The sequence below is a fragment of the Erinaceus europaeus genome, chromosome 1 (assembly GCF_950295315.1).
Source record: "Erinaceus europaeus chromosome 1, mEriEur2.1, whole genome shotgun sequence".
In the NCBI taxonomy this organism is placed as follows: Eukaryota; Metazoa; Chordata; class Mammalia; order Eulipotyphla; family Erinaceidae; genus Erinaceus; species Erinaceus europaeus.
Genome location: NC_080162.1, coordinates 24,057,432 through 24,082,474, shown reverse-complemented (window position 1 = coordinate 24,082,474; position 25,043 = coordinate 24,057,432). Strand labels below are relative to the sequence as shown.

The following is a 25,043-nucleotide window of genomic DNA, read 5'->3' as shown; positions in this document are numbered from 1 at the left end:
TATTTGGTTCCATATTAATTTAGATAATTTAGTAAGAGAATACATTTTTTGGCAGATAGCATTACTAGGTAGGGTCATATTTTTCAGTTTACTAAAAGACTACCCATAAATATAAATTTTTTTTAAAATTTGATTTATTTTTAATGAGTGAGATACAGACAGAAAGGGAAGAGGAAGAGAAGAAGAGGAGGAGGAGGAACAAGAGGAAAAAGAAGAGGAACTAAGACCAGAGTACTGCTCATCTCTGACTTAACGGTGGTACTGGGGATTGAACCTAAGACCTCTGAGCCTTAGACAGGAAATGCTTTTGCATAACCATTATGCTGTCTTCACAGCTCTAAAATTGAAATTTATGGGGGTCAGGTGGTAGCGCAGTGGGTTAAGCTCACATGGTGCGAAGTGCAAGGATTGGCACAAGGATCCGGGTTTGAGCCCCGACTCCCCACCTGCAAGGGGGTCGCTTCACAAGCGGTGAAAAAGGTCTGTAGGTGTCTATCTTTCCTCCCCTCTGTCTTCCCCTCCTCTCTCCATTTCTCTCTGTCCTATCCAACAACAAAGACATCAACAAAACAATAATAATAACCACAACAATGATAAAATAACTAGGGCATCAAAAAAGGGGGAAAATAGCCTCTAGGAGCAGTGAATTCACCGAGCCCCAGCGATAACTCTGGAGGCAAAAAAATATATATATAATCACCACTAGGTTAAAACTATTTGAAATTATGAATCAGACTTCCCATTTGTTCATTCTCCTTTATCATGAATACTCTGTTTTGTTTCTCAGTATTCAGTGGTTTCTTGGTAAGGGAACTCAATTTTGTTTGTTTATTTATTTATTTATTTATTTATCTATTGTATAGAGATAGCCAGAAATTGAGAGGAAGGGGGAAATAGAGTGGGAGAGAGACAGAGAGACACCTGCAGCCCTGTTTCACCACTTGTGAAGCTTTTCCCCTGCAGGTGGGGACCAGGGGCTTGAACCTGGGTCCTTATGCACTGTAATGTGTGCGCTCAACCAGGTGCACCACAACCTGGCCCCTCTTTTAATTTATTTTTTTTTAAATTTTAATTATTTACTTATTGGATAAAGACAGCCATAAGTCGAGTGGGGAGGGGGTGGTAGAGGGAGAGAGACAGAGAGACACCTGCAGGACTGCTTCTCCACTCCCGAAGCCTTCCCCCTGCAGGTGGGGACCAGGGGCTTGAACCAGTGGCACCACCTCCTGTCCCGTGAACTCAAAGTTTACGAAAGTCATAGACTCAAAAAGAGTAAGGGAAGGGAAGAAAATTTGTAAAAGTTCCTTTTTCTAGATGCTATTATAATAAATTTGGATTGACTTTTAAAAATTATTTATTTTGAGGTCAGGTGGTGGCATATTTGGCTAAGCACACACATTGCAGTGCACAGGGACCTGGGTTCAAGCCCACCTGCAGTGGGAACACTTTGCAGGTGGTGAAACAGGGCTGCAGGTGTCTCTCTGTATCTTTCCTTCTCTGTCACCCTCACCCCTCTCAATTTCTCTCTGTCTCTATCCAATAATAAATAAATAAAATTAAACAGAAAATTACTTATTTTTGTGAGAGAGTGTGTGCGCATGTGAGAGAGATCAAAGCACCATTCACCTGTGGCCTGTGTTGGTGCTGGGGATTGACTCTTGGACGTCTGAGGCCTCAAGCACGCAATTTCAGTGCTCCTAACATGTCGAGCTATCTCCATAGCCCTAAGTTTGGGCTACTTTGAACTACTGTTGGTGGTCATTTGTTATGGCAGCAATAAGATACTAATAATTTTATTTTATTAACTTTTTAACTTATCTATTTATTACTGGATAGAGATAGCTAGAATTCAAGAGGGAAGGGGCTGATAGAGAGGGAGAGAGACAGACACCTGCAACACTGCTTCACCACTCACAAAGCTTTCCCCACTGACACTCAGGATTTTTTTTTAAGGTGAAAGACAGCACCATTTACTCAGATTCACCCCATAGAGCCCTCGTGTATAGCACTTGGGAAACAATGCAAAAGAGCTTCGTGAATGGTGGAGGAGTGCTGTGGTGTCTCTCCTCTCTCCATCCCTCTCTGTCACTCCTCCCTTCCCTCTGTGTCTTTATTTTAAATTAAAAAGAAAGTGAAAAAAAGAGTCTGCCAGAATCAGTGGAATCCTGCAGGTGCAAAGCCCTGGTAACCCAAACAAAACTATATATGCTTTATTCATGTTTTCATCCTGTCCTTTTTCCCCACCTCTAAACTGCTTTGGAATGTGTTGTGTATAGTTTAGCTTCTTTTATTCCTTTTTGTTGCCCTTGTTGTTTTGTTGCTGTAGTTATTATTGCTGCTGTTACTGATGTCATCATTGTTGGATAGGACAGAGAGAAACGGAGAGAGGAGGGAAGACAGAGAAGGGGAGAGAGAGATAGACACTACCTGTGAAGCGACCCCCCTGCAGGTGGGGAGCCGGGGGCTTGAACCAGGATCCTTATGCCGGTCCTTGCGCTTCATGCCACGTGCGCTTAACCCGCTGCGCTACAGCCCGACTCCTTGGTTTAGCTTCTTATCCATAAATAATTCTTTGTCTTTTTGCAGAGTTAGGGCTACATGAATGTGTGATTTTATGCTTCTGGGCTGCCTTTTCCTTCAGGAGAGAGACAGAGAGATCTCTTATAACCAGAGCGTATCCCAGTGTCGTGGTACCTTCCATGTGTTGCGCCTCAAGCCTCTTATCTTACCACTACATAGTGATTGTTTATATAAGTGTATAGGAAATGCCTGGTGTAGGGTTGAAAATATTTGGCTTTTATTGGTAGGGGAGAAATTCTCAGCTGTGACTGGAATAAATTTGTGCATGTTCCAATCATTTGAGGGACTTTTGTTAACTTTTTGTTGTTGTTTAACAAGTGGTATGCCTTATAAAGTGACAGGACATTAAGTGAAGTATAAATGTGTAGAGTCACAGTGTTTTTCATCATATCTGCGTTTATATATGTGTGTGCATGCACACATGCCTGATACATACATACATACATACATACATATATATATATATATATATACATCAAGCTTCATTAATACTTAGGAAATAACAATCTATTAATTCCTGTTGCCAAGGGAAATTTTTTTTTTTTTTTGCCTCCAGGGATATCTCTGGGGCTCGTTGCCTGCACTAAGAATCCACTGCTCCTGGAGGCCATTTTCCCCTTTTTGTTGCCCTTGTTGCGTTTGTTGTAGTTGTTATTGTTATCATAGCTGTTGTTGTTGTTGGATAGGACAGAGAGAAATGGAGAGAGGAGGGGAAGACAGAGAGGGGGAGAGAAAGATAGACACCTGCAGACCTGCTTCACAACTTGTGAAGTTACTCCCTGCAGGTGGGGAGCCAGGAACTGGAACTGGGATCCTTACACCGGTCCTTGTGCTTTGCGCCAGGTGTGCTTAATCCGCTGTGCTACCGCCCAGCTCCTGCCAAGGAAAAATTTATGTAGTCTTAGGCAAAACAGAAAGGGGATGTGAGCTATCTATATTTGATAAATATACCTCTCTGTCTTTGGGATGATTTATTTCTCCAGGATCAAGATGTGGATAAGAACTTGCAGTTCAAAGATAGAATTCCTACTTTTTTCTATGGATAAGTTTCTCTGCTTTTTCTGTTGTCTTTATTTGCAGAACAAGTTTAGTGAAATTTGAGACCTAATCACCTTCAAAAGGAAATTTCTGATCTGGTATGGGACTGGCAATAGATATGGGGAATTGTCTTTTTCTTTTTTTGCCACCAGGGTTATCGCTGGGGCTCGGTGCTGGCACTATGTATGAATCCACTGCTCCTGGAAGTCATTTTATTTATTTATTTATTTATTTTAGTGGATAAGGCAGAAAGAAATTGAGTGAGGAGGGAGGCAGAGAGGGAGATAGAAAGATAGACATCTGCAGACCTATTTCACTGCTTGTGAATCGATTTCCCTGCAGGTGGGGAGCCGGGGGCTTGAACCAGGATCCTTGCATGGGTACTTGCACTTCGTACTGTGTGCGCTTAACCCAGTGTGCTACTGACTGCCCCCTACCCCTTTATTTATTTATTTATTTATTTATTTATTTACCTGAGCACTACTCAGCTCTGGTTTATGGTGATGCAGAGGGATTGAACCTGTGACTTTGGAGACTCAGGCATGAGAGTCTCTTTGCAAAACCATTATGCTATTTACTACCACCCCTAACTCCCCTAGGCAACAGATGTGTAAACAGTTTGTACAACTGAACCATGAAAGGACACATGCACACAGGTTCAATGGACTTTTCTCAGAAGGAGATATGCAAGTGTTCCACAAGGACATTTCAATATGTTCACTTTCATTGATCAGTAGAGGAATGGAAATCAGAACCACAGTTAGATACCACTTCTTTTTTTAAAAAAAAAACTTAAAAATTTTTAAGAATTATCTTTATTTATTTATTGGATAGAAACAGCCAGATATCGAGAGGGAAGGGAATGATAGAGAGTGAGAGAGACAGATAGACACCTGCAGCCCTGCTTCACCACTCATGAAGCTTTCCCCTTGTAGGCAGGGACCAGGGCCTTGAACCTGGATCCTTGTGCATTGTAACATGTGCACTCAACCAAGTGCACCACCACCTGGCCCCCTTCTTCCTTTTTAAATATTTATCTATTGGATAGAGACAGTCAGAAATCGAGAGGGAAGTGGAAGATAGAGAAGAAGAGAGACACCTGTAGCCCTGCTTCACCACTCGCAAAGCTTTCCCCCTGCAGGTAGGGATCCGGAGCTTGAACCTGGGTCCTTGCCCATTGTAACATGTGCGCTCAACCAGGTGCGCCACCACCCAGCTTCTTAGATGCCACTTCTGACAGTGTACATACATTTAGGTAACATTCTGTTTTCTCCGGGCATGCCAATCTATCCGGCTATGAATTCCTTTTTTTTAAATAACTTTATTTCATTTGCTAGGACAGAGAGAAATTTAGAGGGAAGAGGGAAATAGGGAAGGAAAGGCAGAGAAAAACCTGCAGACTTGTGAAGCTTTCCTCTTGCAGATCTTTGCACACCATCCACCTCCCCCCCTTTTTAAAATACAGTTTTCTAAAAAAAAAAAAAAATATATATATATATATATATATATATATATATTTTTTTTTTCCTCCTCCAGGGTTATTGCTGGGCTCGGTGCCTGCACCATGAATCCACCGCTTCTGGAGGCCATTTTTTCCCCCCTTTTGTTGCCCTTGTTGTAGCTTCGTTGTGGTTATTATTATTGCCCTTGTTGACGCAGTTCGTTATTGGATAGGACAGAGAGAAATGGAGAGAGGAGGGGAAGACAGAGAAGGGGAGAGAAAGATAGACACCTGCAGACCTGCTTCACCGCCTATGAAGCGACTCCCCTGCAGGTGGGGAGCCGGGGGCTCGAACCGGGATCCTTATGCCGGTTCCTGCGCTTTGCGCCACATGCGCTTAACTAAAAAAAATTTTTTTAAATAATTATTTATTCCCTTTTGTTGCCCTTGTTATATTGTTGTGATTATTGTTATTGATGTCATCATTGTTGGATAGGACGGAGAGAAATGGAGAGAGGAGGGGAAGACAGAGGCGAAACGATGCTCCTGCAGGTGGGGAGCTGGGGGTTTAAACCAGGATCCTTATGTTGGTCCTTGCACTTTGCGCCACCTGTGCTTAACCCGCTTCATCACTGCCCAACTCCCTATTTATTTATTTATTAATGAGAGGGATAGGAAGAGAGAAAGAACCAGATATTAATCTGGCAGTTGTGCTGCCAGGGACTGAACTTAAAACCTCATGCTTGAGACCACAAAATACATTTTTCTTTTTTTTTTTTTAATATTTATTTTATTTATTCCCTTTTGTTGCCCTTGTTGTTTTATTGTTGTAGTTATTGTTGTTGTCGTCATTGTTGGATAGGACAGAGAGAAATGGAGAGAGGAGGGGAAGACAGAGAGGAGGAGAGAAAGACAGACACCTGCAGACCTGCTTCACTGCTTGTGAAGTGACTTCCCTGAAGGTGGCAGCCGGGGGCTCGAACCTATATCCTTGTGCAGGTCCTTGTGCTTGGCGCCATGTGAGCTTAACCCTCTGCACTACCACTCGGCCCCCAAAGTCAAGCATTTTAAAATAAAAGATTCAGTCTAATTACAGTGTTGTGTAACTGCTTAATCTCTATCATTCTGAAACTTTTTATGTCACTCTTGAGAAAAATCACTATATTCTGGTAAGCATATTCTTACCAGTATTTATTTTCCATTTAAAAATATTTTAGCTAGTGGTCTGGGAGGTGGCTCAGTGGATAAAGCATTAGACTCTCAAGTATGAGGTCCTGGGTCCAGTCCCCAGCAGCACATATACCAACCAGAGTGATATCTGGTTCTTTCTCTCTCCTCCTATCTTTCTCATGAATAAATAAATAAAATATTTAAAAAATAAAATAAAAATATTATAGCCAGCCTAATGAATGTGAAATGACTCTTCACTGTGGTTTTGATTTGTATCTCCCAGTGACTAGTAAAGTTGTACATCCTCCTGTGCTTGTTGGCCACTGGGAAAATGTCTTCTCAAATCTTTTCCCCTATTGTTAAAAGTGGGATCTTTTGGGAGTCGGGCTGTAGCGCAGCGGGTTAAGCGCAGGTGGCGCAAAGCACAAGGATCCCGGTTTGAACCCCTGCTCCCCACCTGCAGGGGAGTCGCTTCACAGGCGGTGAAGCAGGTCTGCAGGTGTCTATCTTTCTCTCCCCCTCTCTGTCTTCCCCTCCTCTCTCCGTTTCTCTCTGTCCTATCCAACAACAACGACAACAACAATAATAACTACAACAATAAAACAACAAAAAGGAACAAAGGGAATAAATAAATAAAATAAAAATTTTTTAAAAAGTGGGATCTTTGTCTTTCAGTTGTTGAATTGTGAGTTTTATTAATATTTAGCTGATACTAAACCCTTTTTTTTTTTTTTTTCACCAGAGCACTGCTCAGCTCTGGCTTATGGCGGTGTGGGGGATTGAACCTGGGACTTGAGAGCCTCAGGCATGAAAGTCTCTTTGCATAACCATTATGCTATACCCCCACCCTAAACCTTTATCATATATATATATATATATATGTATATATATATGATTTGCAAATATTTCTCCCATTCTGCAAGTTGTCTTTCTACTTTTTAGAAATGATCCATTTATTTACAGGCAGACTATGTCGCACTGTGGCTCAGACTTGAGGCCTCATGCATATAAGTCTATTGTGCTAGCCACTGAACAGCTCTCTGGGATGTTCAGAGCCTTTTATTTATTTTATTTTATTTTATTTATTCCCTTTTGTTGCCCTTGTTGTTTTATTGTTGTAGTTATTATTGTTGTTGTCGTCGTTGTTGGATAGGACAGAGAGAAACGGAGAGAGGAGGGGAAGACAGAGAGGGGGAGAGAAAGAGACACCTGCAGACCTGCTTCGCCACCTGTGAAGCGACTCCCCTGCAGGTGGGGAGCCGGGGTTCGAACCGGGATCCTTATGCCGGTCCTTGTGCTTTGCGCCACCTGCGCTTAACCCGCTGCGCTACAGCCCGACTCCCCGCCTTTTATTTTTTTAATTGAGAAAGTCGGAGAAGTACCATAGCATCATCATGTCATTTTATGCAGTGCCAGGGATTGAACTCAGGGTGCAAAGTATGTGCTTTACCTCTGAGTTACCTCCTTGGTCTATTCACTATCTTCACAATAGTCTTTGATGTGAAAAAAAAATTATAAGCTTGACCAAGTCTAATTCATCTGGCTTTTTAAAATTCTTTATAAAAATTTTTGTATTAACTTTATTTATTTATTGGATACAGACAGCCAGAAATTGAGAGGGAAGGTGGTAATAGGGAGAGAGACATCGTCAACACTGCTTCACCACTTGAAAAGCTTTCACCTTGCAGGTGGGGGCTGAGAGCTTGAACCTGGGTCCTTGTGCACTGCAACATGGGTGCTCAACCAGACTCACCACCACCTGGCCCCTAATGTATCTATTTTTCTTTTGTTGCCTGTGCTATTGGTGTCTTATCTAAGCACCCATTGTCAAATACAAGTTCATGATTAGTTTTTCTTCTAAAGGTTTAATGGCCTTAGCCTCCCATCCCAGGGATTTGTGCTGGCATATTTCCACAGTTCCTGAAATCCTGCCTCCCATCCTTTCTTTCTCTCGCTTCTTTTCTTCCTTCCTTTCTTTCTTTCCTCCTTTCCTCTTTCTCTCTCTCTTTTTCCAGATAGAGGGTGAGAAACAGAGTGACAGAGGGAGAGGGAGGGAGAAAGAGAGAGAGAAAGGAAAGGGAGACACCACTATAGTAGTTGACGCCACTCTTCATGAAACTTCCCCTACGTGGTGCTCATGGTGCTGTCATATGCTGACTGAGGACTCAAACCCAGATCCTGTCACGTGCTATAGATAGTGAGCTATCTCCTGGCTCCTTGTTTTAGCTCTTGTATTTAGATGATTAATCCATTTTGAGTTGATTTTTATATACAAAGATAAGGGTTCAGCTTTTTCTTTTGTATGTAGATACTCAAGCTGTCGCAGTGTCATCTGTTGAAGATACTCTTCTTTTGTTAAATTGTCTTGACACCCCAACTGAAAGCCAGTTCTTTGGACCAGCAAGATAACTAAGCTGGATAATGCAGCTGTTCTGTCATACACGCTACTCAGGTTTGAACCTGGTCTCCACTGCACTAGAGGAAGCATCAGTACTGTGGTGTCTTCCCTTCTGACTCTGCCTTTCTCTCTCAGGGAAAATTGACCCAGAACAGTGACACCCTGATGACAATAACAACAACAAAAGGAAATCAGTTGTTAATTAATGTGAGGATTTATTTCTATCCTCTTATTTCTGCTTCTGCCACATGTTTTCACATGGACTGAGTTCCTTGTTTTTCTTTTTGGTAACAGGATGATGGTGTTGATAGCACCATTTTCCAGAATCCCAAAAAGCTTCACCTGACCATTGGGATGTTGGTACTATTGAGTGAGCAAGAGATTCAGCAAACATGTGAGATGCTCCAGCAGTGCAAAGAGGACTTCATTGAGTAAGTAGCTCCCTCCCCCTCTCTCTGTCGCTCTGTTTCTCAAGCTGATAACTCCTCACCCACATGACTTTAGAAGCTAGCTTTAAGCTTCACCAACTCAGAGGCTATTGAAGGGAAGAAAAGGAAGACCAGACTGGAGGATTACCAATGGGGGCAATGAAACAAAGGTGTAGATGTAAGCTCCAATAAGGAGGTTATCTTCCCCTTGAACCAGAGGGAAGTGCCATTACATTAAGGCAGAGGTTTACTTATGATAACTTAAAAAAAAAAAAAACTCTACTGGAGGTGGGGCCCCAAGGGATTACAGTATAGCTATTGACACAGGGGTACAATTTCTCAAGCTTGGTGTCTGCAAGACATTCTTATCCCCAACATGGGTCCTTGTCCACCATCAGGCACCAGGACCCCAAAGCCCTCACCCCCAAACTCCTTCCCATCCCATCCTTTCCCAGAGTCCTTTGCTTTGGTGCAGTACACCAAACCCTTCTTAAAAAGCTAAGTTTCATTCTGTCTTCAAGGCCCGCTCCATGAAATAAATATTTTGCCTTATTTTGGGGTGTCAGATCATTTTTCCCCTTTGGTGACATGGAACAGGGCTTGTTAATGCACCATGTGTAACACATTGTGCTGTTGTCTGGAATGCCTTCTCCTGATTATTTATGGAAGAGTATAAGCTGCTACTTCACAGGTCTTCCGTGCTGTATGTTACTACTTGGTGACTTACAGCAGCACAGGCTCATTATCTTGTAGTTGTTAAGGCAGAGTCTGATAGGGTTTCTATCAGTTTAATTAATTTTTATCTGATGAGGGGCTTCATGCACGCACAATCTCATTGCTCCTGGAGGCCTTCTCTCTCTCTCTCTCTCTCTCTACTTGTTCTTTTAATATAAGGTAGAGACAGGAGAGACACCACAGCCCTGTGCCACCTTTGATGAAGCTTCCCCTGTGAATGGTACTCCGTGTGGTGTCAGGGTGCAAACTTGAGTCCTCACACATGGCCAAGTGTGTGCTCTGTGAGATATGCTATCTCCTAGCCCCTTTATCAGTTTAAAATCAAGGTGTTGGTAGGGTTGTATGCCTTTCTGGAAGTTCTAGGGAAGAAATCCTTCTTGCTTGCTTGCTTGCTTGCTTTCTCGGTAGACAGGGAGGCAGACAGACACATACACCACAGCAAAGAAACTCTCATGCCTGAGTCTCTGAAGTCCCAAGTTCAATCCACCACAAACCAGAACAAAACAAAACAAAACAAAACCCTCTGGTTTATTTGTTTGCTCTGGTAAAACAAAACCAAAACAAAACAAGAAAAAGAATCATGTGTTCTACCTCTCCCCATTCCTTCCTTCCTTCCTCCTTCCTTCCTTCCTTCCTTCCTTCCTTCCTTCCTTCCTTCCTTCCTTCCTTCCTTCCTTCCTTCCTTCCTTTACCAGAGCACTGCTCAACTCTAATCTATGGCAGGGGATTGAACCTGGGACATTGGAGCCTCAGGCATGAAAGTCTCTTTGCATAACCATTATGCTATTTACCTCCACCCTGTTCTTTCTTTTCTTAGAAAAGAAAGGGGTTATCACTGGTTTGGTGTTTCCACAACTCCTCTGTTTCTGGAGGCGAATTTTTAGATAGAGGGTTAGAGAGAGAGAGAGAGAGAAGAGCATGAAAGAGAAAAGGAGAGACACTGGCAGCGCTGCTCTACCCTTGTGAACCTTCCCTCCCCACAGGTGTGGTCTAAGGACTTGAACCTGAGTCTTTGTACTTGATTAATATGTATAGTCTTTGTTGAACAAACCACTATCCAACTGATTCCCCCCCCTTCCTTCCTTCCTTCCTTCCTTCCTTCCTTCCTTCCTTCCTTCCTTCCTCCCTTCCTCCCTCCCTCCCTCCCTTTCTTCCTTCTTTCTTTCCACCCTCCGGGCTCTGTGTTCTACTTTGCCAGTATGATTTTCTATTGGTTTTGTCTTTTATGCCGTGGCAGGGATCCAGTCCATCGTATTATACACGGCGCCATACAAACATACTGAGTTACCACCTCCCCTGGGGAGTCCAGCCTGTTCTATCTGAATGTCAAAGAGCAAGTAATACTTACTTGTATTGTTCTTTACTCAGTGATGGACATAATTATGTTCTCTGTATCCAATCCAGAACCGAAAACAATTTGATATTCATAGTTAGATTTTATAATCCTCCCTATATAGATAAAGACCTTACAGGGTAAGCAGTTTTTACTTGGCTTAAGGATCAGTTCTGATACATTAACTTATTTTCTGATTACTTTTTGGTAGATGAAATTGAAAGCACCTGCAAAATTTCACTGGGATAATCCTGCCAAGTAACAATCTAAGATTAGATTAAAATATTTGTTTAGAGAAACATACATATCTCACCTTATGAAAATCAGGTCTGAGGTTTTTAATCATTAAGGGTCTGTACAGAACCCTGCGAGAGTTTAATCCAGTCCCTGCCTTTTATGTTTCCTGGTGCCTTTTCTGACTAAATGCCAAATATGAATCTTTGGAGCATGTCAGGGTTGGTGTACATTGAGAATGAAGAACAGCCTAATAGTTCCAAAGAATTTTTGACATGACAAGATGAAAACAGTAATTTGTGGTTTTTTTAATTCAGCAAAGCTTTTGAAACAGGACAAAGTTATGCTGCCAGAAATCTGCAGTGCAGGCAAAAATTGTTTTGGAGATGCTCTCTTCAAAAAGCTGGAAAGATTTGAAACAAGTAATACAAGCAAGTAATACAAACCCAACCAACCCCCCAACCCCCCCCCACATATACTTGTCTAAAAACTTGTTGCCTGGAATCAACCTAAGTGCCCATCAACTGATGAATGGATTAAAAAGATGTGGTATGGGCCAGGCGGCAGTTCATCTGCCCAAGCACAGATGTTACAAGGTACAAGGATCCAGGTTCAAGCCCCCTGTCTCCACCTTCAGGGGGAAGCTTCATGAGTGGTGAAGCAGTGATTTAACTCCCTCTCCCCTCCCCTCCCCTCCTCTCCCCATGTCTCTTCTCTGCCCCTTTCCTCTCAATTTATCTATCTCTATCCAATAAACAAATAAATAACAATATTATAAAAGATATGGTATATATATATGTAGATATATATTAATCAGCTGTAAAGTTGAAATCCTTCCATTTGCAATAACATTCATGAACCCAGAAGGTAGTAGGCTAAGTGAAATAAATCAGTGAACAACAAAGTATTGAATAATACCATGGATCATGCCACATAGAGAAAACAGGTGAACTAAATGAGAAAATAATAAGCTTTTGGACTTGAAGGTCATTAGTGATTAGCAGAAGGGAAGTGAAAAGACAAGAGCTGGGGTCGTAAACTAGTACAGAGGGGACATAAAGATGTCAGCTTCTTTTTCAGTGATTCCCAGCTGAAACATACAGTGCTGAAATGCAATGCTATATCTATTTAGTGCAAAATTAATTACCTCATAAAATAAGGGTGAAAACCAGGGTTGGCCAGAAGTATGTTGTTTCCCTAAAAGGAAGAAATGTCTACTTAAAAGAAAAGAAAAGAAAACGGTGTTTGTAGGGGTGAAGAGATAGAGCTCGTGTGTCTGAGGCATGTCTTTTCACATGTGCAGCCCTGGTTTGAGCTCCAGGACCACATGGGGGCACCATTATGGCACTGGGGGCAAAGTGGTGTTTCATCTCCTAATCTGTCTGCTTCTTTCTCTGTCTTTCTATGTGAAGGAGAGAACTGTTGACTTCTAGTAAAGTCCTTTTGAGTAAAATACATCATCTAACTTCCTTTTCATTCTTGCTTTTTAATTTTACATGGGATGCTTGGGGGAAAAAAAAGTAATTTCTTTTTTTTTTTTTGCCTCCAGGATTATTGCTGGGGCTCAGAGCTTGCACCACAATTCCACTACCCCTGAAGGCTATTTTTTTCCTCTTTTGTTGCTATTGTTGTTTTATCGTTGTTGTAGTTATTATTATTGTTGTTATTGATGTTGTTATTGGATAGGACAGAGAAATAGAGAGAGGAGAGGAAGACAAAGAGGGGAAGAGAAAGACAGACACCTGAAGACCTGCTTCACCGCTTGTGAAGCGAACCCTCTGCAGGTGGGGAGCCGGAAGCTTGAACCGGGATCCTTACTCTGGTCCTTGTGCGCTTAACCCGCCATGCTACCGCCCGACCCCCACTAAGTAATTTCTAACCTGAACCATTTGTGATGTCAAGATCCCAAATTAGAATTAAAAAATAACTTTGACAGTGAATAGACTAATGTATAATGTGCTTAGATGACTTTTTTCAAGTCATTTATTTTAATTTTTTTAAATATTCCTTTTTCTTTTTATTGGATAAGATAGATAGAAGTTGAGAGGGGAAAGAGAGGGACAGAGGGAGAGAGAAAGAGAGATACCTGCAGACCTGCTTCACCGCTTATAAAGCGATCCCCCTGCAGGTGGGGAGTCCGGGTTGAGATGGGATCCTTGCTGTTCATACTATGTGTCTTTAACCCAGTGCACTACTGCCTGGCCCCTTCAAGTCATTATTTATTTGTGATTTATAGTGGTTTCTAAGACCTAAAATTACAGGGCAGAGTTCTACACCATACCCGCCTCCAAAGGTCTCTGCCCCGCCCTCTGAATGGTAAACCCTATAGTTCTCACAAAGTCTTAGAGACTGTTTGCCTCTGTTTTTTTATTTGTTTGTTTCTAAAAGTTCATATTTATCAGTTCTCTAAATTCCACCTATAAGTGAAACCATCTGGTATAAGATACCTTTTTAAATTGACATGTAAATGTAGATATATTGGAATTTAATTTGCATAATTTTAAAGAAATGTGAAAGAAATGGGTGCTTGTGTATTTGCTTTAAATGTTGGTTTTTCTTTTTTTCTTCTTCTTTTCTTTTTTTTTTTCCAATTTAAGAGATGTGACCTGACCAGAAGTTGAACTTTGATTTTAACTCTTAGGCTAATGGCTCATGTAGCTGTATAGATCTTGAATGAATTATTCACAGTGTTCAGTAAATGCTGCAGTTCTAAATGTGTCCCTTGTGACTTTCGCTGTGAGGTGTAGAGCACACGCAGTGCAGTGGCTTTGAATAGACAGTCTAACAAGCAGGCCGTACTGCTCTAGCTCCAGGATCACTCTTCTTACAGCCAAGTGTTCCCAGCAGAGCTGAGTTAAAGCCAGGGACAAGTTAAGAAGGGACGAGAACAAAGAAGAGGAAGAAAACATCTATGGGCAGGTGTTAGCTCATAATTATTCTCTCAGATGTCACTCAACTGAAAGCCAAGCCCACTGGTAGCCTAAGTGGTATGACTTGGTCACTGAGACAGAGCATTTACTGGGCAAACCATTAAATTTCTTGGTGGTGGTGGCAGTGGTGGGTGTCCAGAAAGAGAATTGTTGGTACCAGAGATAATTTTTAAAAAATATTTTAATTTATTTTAATTTAATAAAGGAGACATTAACAAAACCATAGAATAAGAGGGGTATAGTTCCGCACAATTCACACAACCTCATCTCCATATCCCATCCCCTCCCCTGATAGCCTTCCCATTCTCTATTTCTCTGGGAGTATGGATCCAGGGTCATTGTGGGTTGCAGATGGTGGAAGGGTGGAAGGTCTGGCTTCTGTAATTGCTTCCCCGCTGAACATGAACTCTGGTCACAGTCTGAAGTGAAGCTTGTTGGGGTGGCACTCGTTGCATTGATAAAATATTTTATTTTCTTAGTGGATAGAGACAGAAATCAAAAGGGGGAGGGGAAGATAGAACTGGAGAGAGACAGAGATGCCTGTGACCCTGCTTCATGGTTAGTGAGGTGTCCCCTCTTAAGTTGCGGACTAGGGGCTTGAATCTGAGTTCTTGTGCACTACACTGTATGCTTAACCAGGTGCACCACCCTATGGCCCCTAGGAAATACCTCTCTCTCTCTCTCTCTCTCTCCCTCTTCCTCCCCCATCTCTCTCTCTCTCTCTTTGTGTGTGTGTGTATAAGAGAGAGACACTTGATCAGTGGGTTCAGGTGTGGTCAGTCTGATGTATTATTTATAAAGCTCCCCTATATAGGGATCATGTTATTATCTTTAGTCTTTTGCCTGAGTTTTAGCAGCTAGTGATTGGTGATCATTGCCTAGATACTTTATTATTGGATTGTTGGAAAAGTCATGATGCACTTTTACATAGAAAAACATAGAAAAAAATGTGTCATGACTTTTCTGACAGCCCAATACATCAGTGGTTGCAAAACAGTGATATTATAATTATATCATTAAGTAAGCACTTATCTTTTGAAATTCTGTAAAGAACTTTCCTTTATGAGTTACAGTTGAATATATCATATTCACAATTTCCTTAGGTTTAGCTTTTAGAAATACGAAGTGCTTAGTTAAAAGTGTCTCTATTCTTGAAGACTTTTTGTTTTTTAGTAAGTATTATCAAATTGCTCTTTAAATATGATAACGTTGTACAACTCAACCATTATTATATGTGTGAAATACTGTTTGTGACTTGTAATGAAAACAAAGTAAAACATGGTAAGTGGATAGCACAGTAAGTGTCTTTGTCAATCAGAACTGTCATTGTTTGACTTTTTCCAGGAGAATACAAATAAAGTACAGTGTGATTTTTGGAAACACTTGTATTTCTTGTTTGAACATGTATAGGTTTTGAAATTAGAAGGACAGTTAAATAAAATCGCTAGTAAATAGAAGAAACCCATCATGATTTTAATATTACAATAATATCTGACCATTGTATATTAGCCAAGTTTCAAAACTTAAACAGTTATAAAAATATAATATTTTTCCTTGTAGTGGCATTTCTGGTGGCAAACCCCTGGAAGTGGAGATGTCAGGGATAGAGTACATGAATGATGACCCCGGGATGGTGGACGTTCTTTATGCCAAAGTCCATATGAAAGATGGTTCCAACAGGTATGTCTCTGGTCATTTTCTTATTTCTAATCATGAGATACCTAAAAGCATCCCTGGAAGTTCAGCCAGCTTTTACTCCTTCTTCTTTGAGGATATTATTGTAAACAGTGTGCCAGTCATTTATTTATAAATATCATTATACAATGTGATATCTTGAAAGAAGAATTTAAAGGTATCAGGATTGAGGCTGCCAAGAGAGCTCACCTGGTTAACGCACCTGCTTTATCACACATATTACCCAGCTTGAATTCAACCCTCCTATACTACAGGAAGAAGCATCGGTGGTGCTCTGGTATCTTTCCCTTTCTCTCTTTGTCTCTCTGTCTCTTTCTGAAAAAGTTGACTTGGAGTGGTGAAGCCCCAGTGACTTTGACAAGAGCAATGTACAGTCTGATAATTATTAAATCACTTGGATGGTAGATGTTGACAGCAGTGTAATTTTTATGTAACTTACTGCTTTCTTCATATTTTCCAGATTAATAGGCCTTTGGGAGGATGTCATTATAGGACAGTAGTTTCAAAAGTGATGGAATTCAGAGCTAGTGAATAGTAGAGTAAAATGGGAATGATCACTATGCAAACTTGATAGCGCTATTAGGATTAAATCAGTCTGCTTAAAATATCGTGAACAGTGCTTGGCATATAGTAACTTCAAAACACACATGGAATGTTTTTTTTATTTTTATGTTGTTACTACTGCAACCCAGGAGTTTTCTGAGACTAGGTGTCCAAAGCCATTTCCAATGTTAATTTCCTTTTTTTTTTTTTTTTTTTTAATCAAGACCTTTTTTGAGCAGAGGCGTCCTACTTGAATTAGAAGTTTGTTTTGGGACGAGAATAATGGAGCTCACTGGATAGGGTGCCTGCCTTGTCTTGTGTGGGGCCCAGGTTCTCCTTGTACCATATGACTGCTGAAGCTGCTCTGGAACTGTGGTTTCCACTTCCCTCCTTCCTTCCCTCCCTCCATCCCTCCATCATCCCTCCCTTACTCCCTCACTGGAAAAAAACAAAAAGGAAATGGCCTGGAAGTACGTTGTGCATGCATGAGACTTAGCAAAAACAAAAACAAAAAAGAAGAGAGAGTGTGTTTGTATGTATGTGCGTGTGTCTCTCCATGTGTGTGTACATTGTGCATGCGTGAGACTTACCAAAAACAAAAAGGAAAGGTGTGTGTGTGTGTGTGTGTGTGTGTGTGTCCTCATTAGAGCACAGAAGAACAGTTTACAGTAGAACAGAAACCTTCTAGAGAAAATCTAATCTCTAGTCAGACCTCCAAACTTATTTGCTTTCCTGAAAAACCTCTTCTAAGATTAAAAAAAAAAAATTTTTGTTTTGTTTTTTTAAAAGATTTTGTTTACCTAACTGGGACCCTTACACCAGTCCTTGTGCGCAACGCATGTGCGCTTAACCCGCTTTGCTACCACCCAGTCCCCATGGTGCTGGTGTTTTAGCCAGGGTTCCTTGCTTGACTAGTCAGGTGCCCTACCATATGAACTATCTTTCTGACTCTAGCTATAGTTCCATAAAGCTATTTGCAAAGTGAAACATGAAGTCATAGCAGCGTGCTCTGTTTCATTAAAATCCATCTGGTATACTTTGCATTCTCTCTAGATCTTTTAATTCATGTAGTCTTTAGACACTGGCCAGTTAAAAAATATTAGTTCATTGAGTTATGCAAATCTGCTAATTGTTGACACACTTCACTAGTCTCATTAAAATTTTAAGTATTAGAAAGCTGTGGAAGTCATGGCAACAGATAAACATTTTCTAAAATTCTGATTGTCACTGAAAGCTCGAGTTTTATAATTGGCAATTGTTTCCCTTGAAGTTCTTTTTTTGAGAAAATATCTGCTAAATAGCCTAGTTTGACTAACCATAATTTTTCTGTCAGTTGTTCTTTCAAGTAAAAATGGTGTTGCATGGACAAAGATGCTGGTTCAGCTCACAACTCAGACTCAAAAGTATTTTCCCTCCGTGCAACCATCTAATTAGGAGATGCCCATAGAAAATGTGTATATAAGGGAGTCGGGCAGTAGCGCAGCAGGTTAAACGCATGTGGCGCGAAGAGCAAGGACCAGAGTAAGAATACCAGTTCGAGCCCCTGCCTCCCCACCTGCAGGGGGTTCACTTCACACGTGGTGAAGCAGATGTGCAGGTGTCTATCTTTCTCTCCACCTCTCTGTCTTCCCCTCCTCTCTCCATTCTCTCTGTCCTGTCTAACAATGATGACATCAATAACTACAACAACAATAAAAAGCAAGGGCGGGGGTCGGGCGGTGGCGCAGTGGTTTAAGCGCATGTGGCGCAAAGCGCAGGGACCGGCGTAAGGATCCCGGTTCGAGCCCCCGGCTCCCCACCTGCAGGGGAGTCCCTTCACAGGCGGTGAAGCTTGTCTGCAGGTGTCTATCTTTCTCTCCCCTTCTCTGTCTTCCCCTCCTCTCTCCATTTCTCTCTGTCCTATCCAACAACGAATTGCATCAACAAGGGCAATAATAATAACCACAACGAAGCTACAACAAGGGCAACAAAAGGGGGAAAAAAATGGCCTCCAGGAGCGGTGGATTCATGGTGCAGGCACCGAGCCCAGCAATAACCCTGGAGGAGGAAAAAAAAAAAAAAAAAAAAAAAAAAAAAAGCAAGGGCAACAAAAGGGAAAATAAATAAATATATATATTAAAAAATGTGTATATAAGGTGTGTGTATGTGTGTGTGTGTGTGTGTAAGGGGGCTAACATACTGACAATGATAGGGGCTGGGTGGTGCCACACCTGACTGAGTATACATGTCGCCATGCCCAAGGACCTGAGTTCAACCCCCCCAACACACACATACAGGAGGAAGCCTCACAAGAAGTGAAATAGTACTATAGATGTCTTTCTTTTTTTCTCTCCTTCTGTATCCCCTTTCCCTCTTGATTTCTTTCTGTCTCTATCCAGTAAAATAAAAAAATAAAAAGCTTAAGTTTTTTAAAAAATAATTTTTAAAAATAATTTTCTTTTTTATATATATTTTTAAATCTTTATTTATTAGATAGAGACACCAGAAATGAAGAGGGAAACGGGTGACAGAGGGGGAGAGAGAGAGAGACACCTGCAGTCCTGCTTCACCACTCGTGAAGCTTTCCCCCTGCAGGTGGGGACCAGGGGCTCGAACCTGGGTCCTTGTACACTATAATGTGTGCTCAACCAGCCGGCCCCTAAAATAATTTTCTTTTTAAAATTTTTTATATTTATTTATTTTCCATTTTGTTGCCCTTGTCTTTTTGTTGTTGTTGTTGTTGTAGTTATTATTGTTGTTGTTGTCATTGTTGGATAGGACAGAGAGAAATGGAGAGAGGGGGAGAGAAAGACAGACACCTGCAGACTTGCTTCACTGCCTGTAAAGTGACTCCCCTACATGTGGGGAGCCGGCGTCTTGAACCTGGATCCTTATGCTAGTCCTTGCACTTCACACCATGTGTGCTTAACCCGCTGCACTACAGCCCGACTCCCTAAAAAGAAATAATTTTTATAATTTTTTACTGCTTTAAGGATAAATGGAAGTTGGTTAAAAAATAAAAACCTGACTATATAGTGAAGAAATATTACTAGTAGTACAGTCTACTGCCTTAGTTGGTATTGGCTGATACTAATTATGCTGCTATGAACATAGGTATTTACAGGTCTTTTTAGATGAGTGTGTTTGATTCCTTAGGCTATATACCCAGGTGAAGAATTGCAGGTCCATTTCTAGCATTCTGAGAATTCTCCAGACTGTTCTCCACAGGGGTTGGACCAATTGACATTCCCACCAGTAGTGCAGAAATGTTCCTTTGTCCCCACAACCACTCCAGCATTTATCATTGCTACTGTTTCTAATGTATGACATTCTCATAGGGGTGAGGTGATATCTCATTGCTGTCTTTATTTGCATTCTCTGACAAGCAATGACTTGGAGCTTTTTTTTTTTTTCTTTATGTCTGTTGGCCATTTGGATTTTTTCTTTAGTGAATATTCTGTTCATAACCTCTCAACACGTGTGTGTGTGTGTGTGTGTGTGTGTGTGTGTGTGTGTGTGTGTGTGTGTGTGTGTGTGTGTGTCCTGAGTTTGGTGAACTCCTTAAACAGTTTGGTTATTAGCCCTTGTCTAATCTATGACATGTAAAGATCTTCCCCCATTCTGTGGGAGGTCTCTTTGCTAGGGTGGTAGTTTCTTTTGCTGTGCAGAAGCTTTTCAATTTGATGTAATCCCATTGAGTTTTTTGTTTGTTTGTTTTTGTTATACTTGTGTCATTAAAAAATGCCTATAAAACTTAAATGGAAAAGAGTTCTGCCAATATTTTTCTCGCCTTTTTTACTCTTTCCCCCCTTCATTGGGGAATTAATGTTTTACATTCAACGGTAAATTTAATAGTTTGTACATGCATAACATTTCTCACTTTTCCACATAACAATACAACCCCCACTAGGTCCTCTGTCATCCTGTTCCAGGACCTGTACTCTCCCCCACCCACCCCAGAGTCTTTTACTTTGGTGCAATATGCCAATTCCAGTTCAGGTTCTACTTGTGTTTTCTCTTCTGATCTTGTTTTTCAACTTCTGCCTATGAGTGAGATCATTCCATATTCATCCTTCTGTTTCTGACTTATTTCACTTAACATAATTTCTTCAAGCTCCATCCAAGATGGGCTGAAAATAGTGAAATCACCATTTTTAATAGCTGAGTAGTATTCCATTGTGTATATATACCACAACTTGCTCAGCCATTCATCTGTTATTGGACACCTGGGTTGCTTCCAGGTTTTGGCTATTACTAATTGTGCTGCTGTGAACATAGGTATACACAAATCTTTTTGTATGGGTGTGTTGAGTTCCTTAGGATATATCCCCAGGAGAGGAATTGCAGGATCATAGGGTAGGTCCATTTTTAGCCTTCTGAGAGTTCTCCAGACTGTTCTCCACAGAGGTCGGACCAATTTACATTCTCACCAGCAGTGTTGGAGGGTTCCTTTGACCCCACACCCTCTGCAGGTTTGCTGCTGTTACCTTTTCTGATGTATGACATTCTCACAGGAGTAAAGTGATATCTCATATTATCTTTATTTGTATTTCTCTGACATTCAGAGACTTGGAGCATCTTTTCATGTGTTTCTTGGCCTTTTGGATCTCTTCTGTGGTGAATATTCTGTCCATGTCCTCTCCCCATTGCCCTTGTTTTATTGTTGGTGTGGTTATTCCTGTTGTTGTTATTGATGTCGTTGTTGTTGGATAGGACAGAGAGAAATGGAGAGAGGAGGGGAAGACAGAGAGGGGGAGAGAAAGACAGACACCTGCAGACCTGCTTCACTGTTTGTGAAGTGACTCCCCTGCAGGTGGGGAACCGGGGGCTCAAACCGGGACCCTTTTACCAGTCTTTGTGCTTTATGCCACCTGCACTTTACTCGACTCCCTGTAATTAGTATCTTTTATAAGTAGAAGAATTGTGATTTGTCCCAGCTCTGTGTGACTGTGTAGCCCATGCTTATGGTGGGAGGAAAAAAGGAGATTAAGAATAATTAGAGGGAAAAATTAAACTATGACATGTGACTGTGTTTGCTTAAAAAGCTTTTTTTTTTAAGTTTCTTTAAAAAACGTTTTTAATTTTTTTAATTAGTAATTTAAAAACGATTGACAACATTTTGAGATAAGAGTGGTACAGTTCCATACAATTCCCACCACCAGAGTTCTGTATCCCATTCCCTCCATTGGAAGCTTTCCTAGTCTTTATCCCTCTGGCAGTATGGACTAAAGATCTTTATGGGGTGGAGAAGGTGGAAGTTCTGGCTTCTGTAATTGTTCTCTGCTGGACATGAGTGTTGACAGATTGATCCATACCCCCAGCCTGTTTGTATCTTTCCCTTGTTGGGTAGGGCTCTGGGGAGGTGGGGTTCCAAGACATATTGGTGAGGTTCTCTGCCTAGAGAAGTCAGGTGGCATCATGGTAGCATCTGCAGCTTGGTGGCTGAAAAGCATTAAGCTATGAAGCAGAACAACTGTTTAATAATCAGGAACTTAAAGGTAAGAATATAGCAGTCGCATTATCTTTTGAAGTATTTTTTTAAATTAATTAATTTTGAAACCAACTTAAACTTGGTCTTCTACTATCTTGCATTTGACTTAACACCCAACAAGTTTCATGCTTGTTGATGATTCTTTGTGCTATCGTTGATTTTCGTGACTACATTTTTTTCATGTTACTGACATCAATTTGCTGTCATTCCTTCTTGCTATATGTGTATGTGTATATATGTATATATTCTTTTGCTTTTTTCTCAAGTAGTCTACAAGATTGAAGGGAGGGAACAGGGAGTATCTTTATATATCCAGTGTGTTTGTTTATTTGCTTGTTTGCTTTCTTGTTTTAAAAGAGTCAAAGATAGAATGAAAAGACCACAGTACTAAAGCTTTCTTCAGTATCGTGGGGGCCAGGCTCAAACCTGGGTTGTACACATGGCAGAACAATACACTATCCAGGTGAGCTATCTCACCAGCCCTCCAATGTCTTTTATTGCTGATGGTTCATAGTAGATGTTCAGTGAATACTTATTTACTTAAGTCAGTCATTCAGCTGATCTACAAAGATGAATAGATTGCAGTTAGCCTTTTGTTGTAAACCAGTGCATGTAGTCTATTCTCATCATAGCCCCAATATAATCTCTTATACTTATAAATTACCCAAAGCACCTTTATTGCTGTATCATTACCAAAGGTTACTTTATACTCATCTTAATGAAGGGTAAGCTTCTAAGTAACAAGGAATGTGTTTATCTGATATTTTATTCTTGTAGCGATTATCATACCACCTGAATGTAGTAACTGCTTGGGAAATATTAATTAGAACTAAATTATTATTTTTTTAAAGATCAAGCAAAAACTTGGAATATTTACTTCCTTGGGAGCCAGTGGCCATTCTACAAGATAACTCTGGAATACTTTTTTTTTTTTTTTTTTAGCACTTGTAGGCTTTAAAGTAAGATTGTAAATTTAATGTATTAACAAATTTCTGTTTTCAGAATGAAACAGTTCATGACAAAGCTGCTTAAGAATCAGTTGTTGTTATTCTCATAGCAACTTTGTTATTTTTAACTCCTGAGGAAACAGTGGCATGGAGAAACCTTTGTAATCCATTCTTAGTCAAGCAGGAAAAGACCCTCGGGAAGCCCAAGAATAAGAGACTACTGTTAGAAATCTACTGGCCATCCCAGCTTCTCTGGGCAGACGACCTCACCAGTGTGTCCTGGACTCTTGCATCTCCAGAGCTCTGGTCCACCTGGGAAATACAGAAACAGGCTGGCGGTATGGATGGACCTGTCAATGCCCATGCTAAGGGGAGAAGCAGCTACAGAAGCCAGAACTCCTACTTCTGCTCCCCATAAACAACCTTGATCCATCCTCCCAGCGGGGGGGAGAAGTGATAGGATGAAGATAAGAGGACTCTGTACTCCAGCATCCATCAGCACTGAGAGAGACAGAGAGAGTGAGAGAGAGAAAAGGAGAGGGACATATGGAGGTATCTGTGATGTCATGAGTGGCTTAGAGGGGAAGAGAAGATTGAATCAGAAACAGAAGGGGCAACTATGTATAAATGTGGACAGATAGTTGTAGAGAAGATGGTCGGCCCATGTCTGCAACCTTAAGGAAACTGTGGCGGATTGTAGTGGGGAGAGTGAAGATTCAGAGCTCTGGTGGTGGGAATGGTGTGTGGATTTCAAACTCCTGTCAACATGTAATTCTGTAATATAAAAACAAATAAATAAGAAATATACTGGCCTACTGCCAGATGTAGTACACATAGCCTGAAAGTGTAGTGATTGTACCCAAGTGCCCTTAAGTTCTCTTGAGAGCTCTAAAATATTTGTCATTTATGAACTAATGGTTGCATACTTACAGCAGTGGTTTAGTGAGCACCTATTGAGTTTTAAGTAGGCATTAGTTTAGATGCTAGAATAAAGCAGTAATAAAATAAAGAACCAGCCCTTGTGAGATATACAGTGAACTAATAACAGCAGAACCAAATGGATAGGAAATTTAAATTTGGGTCCCTCTGCCTTGACTTAGAATAACTCAGCCTTCCTGGACTTTTCTTCACTTCCTTTCCTATAAAATGAATAGGTTTGTTTCTGGGGAGACAGCATAATGATTATGCAAAAGACTTTCATACCTGAGGCTTTGAGCTCCCAGGTTCAGTCCCCGGCACCACCATAAGTCAGAGCTGAGGGTGTGCGTGTGTGTGTGTCCTGTTTCTATCCTTCATTTAAAAAATAAATAAAATTATTAAACAAAATGAAATAAAATGAGTAGGTTGTATTAGTGATTTTTTAAAAAAAACTCAATCCCTTTAAATTTCTAAGTCTGTAAATTGAAAAGAAATCTTAATTTTTCAGAAAGATTGATTTGCTTGGGCATATTCAGATCGTAAGTTATGGTGTAATAGTTTAGAAATTCAAAACTTTATAATTCTGTGATGATGTTAGTCAAGGACCCATTATAAAAATAGTTCTTCTCCTTGGAGGTCCACATGTATAGCTATCAGTTAGCTACAAAGGCAGTTATATGTACTATGAATGTGTTTTATTTTCCTCTTAGGAACATAGAGATAAAAATTTTCTTAAAATAAATTTTTCCATTTTTGCCAATATTTTATTGGTTTACCCTTCTCATTACAAGTTTAAACTTTCTTTTAAACAAAATCTGAAATACTATTTTACAAAAAATATTTTTTAAAATTTATTTTAAAAGGAAACATTAACAAAAACCATAGGATAGGAGGGGTACACACTCCACACAATTCCCACCACCAGATCTCTGTATCCCATCCCTTCCCTGATAGCTTTCCCATTCTTTATCCCTCTGGGAGTATGGACCCAACGTCATTGTGGGATGCAGAAGGTGGAAGGTCTGGCTTCTGTAATTGCTTCCCCACTGAACATGGGCGTTGACTGGTTGATCCATACTCCCCAGCCTGCCTCTCTCTTTCCCTAGTAGGGTGGGACTCTGGGGAAGCGGAGCTCCAGGACACATTGGTGGGGTCGTCTGTTCAGGGAAGTCTGGTCGGCATC

At 40.8% G+C, this 25,043-nt stretch overlaps 1 protein-coding gene across 5 annotated transcripts in view; it reads left to right on the top strand.

The window, feature by feature from the left end:
• Positions 1-25,043, top strand: part of ASCC1 (activating signal cointegrator 1 complex subunit 1) — a 116,929-nt gene that overhangs the window by 42,168 nt on the left and 49,718 nt on the right. For all 5 annotated transcript variants that reach the window (XM_007539425.3, XM_060202135.1, XM_060202344.1 and 2 more), the window contains exons 6-7: positions 8,922-9,058; positions 15,848-15,967. In XM_007539425.3, the coding sequence (XP_007539487.1) occupies positions 8,922-9,058; positions 15,848-15,967 (257 nt within the window). The remainder of the gene's footprint in view (positions 1-8,921; positions 9,059-15,847; positions 15,968-25,043) is intronic.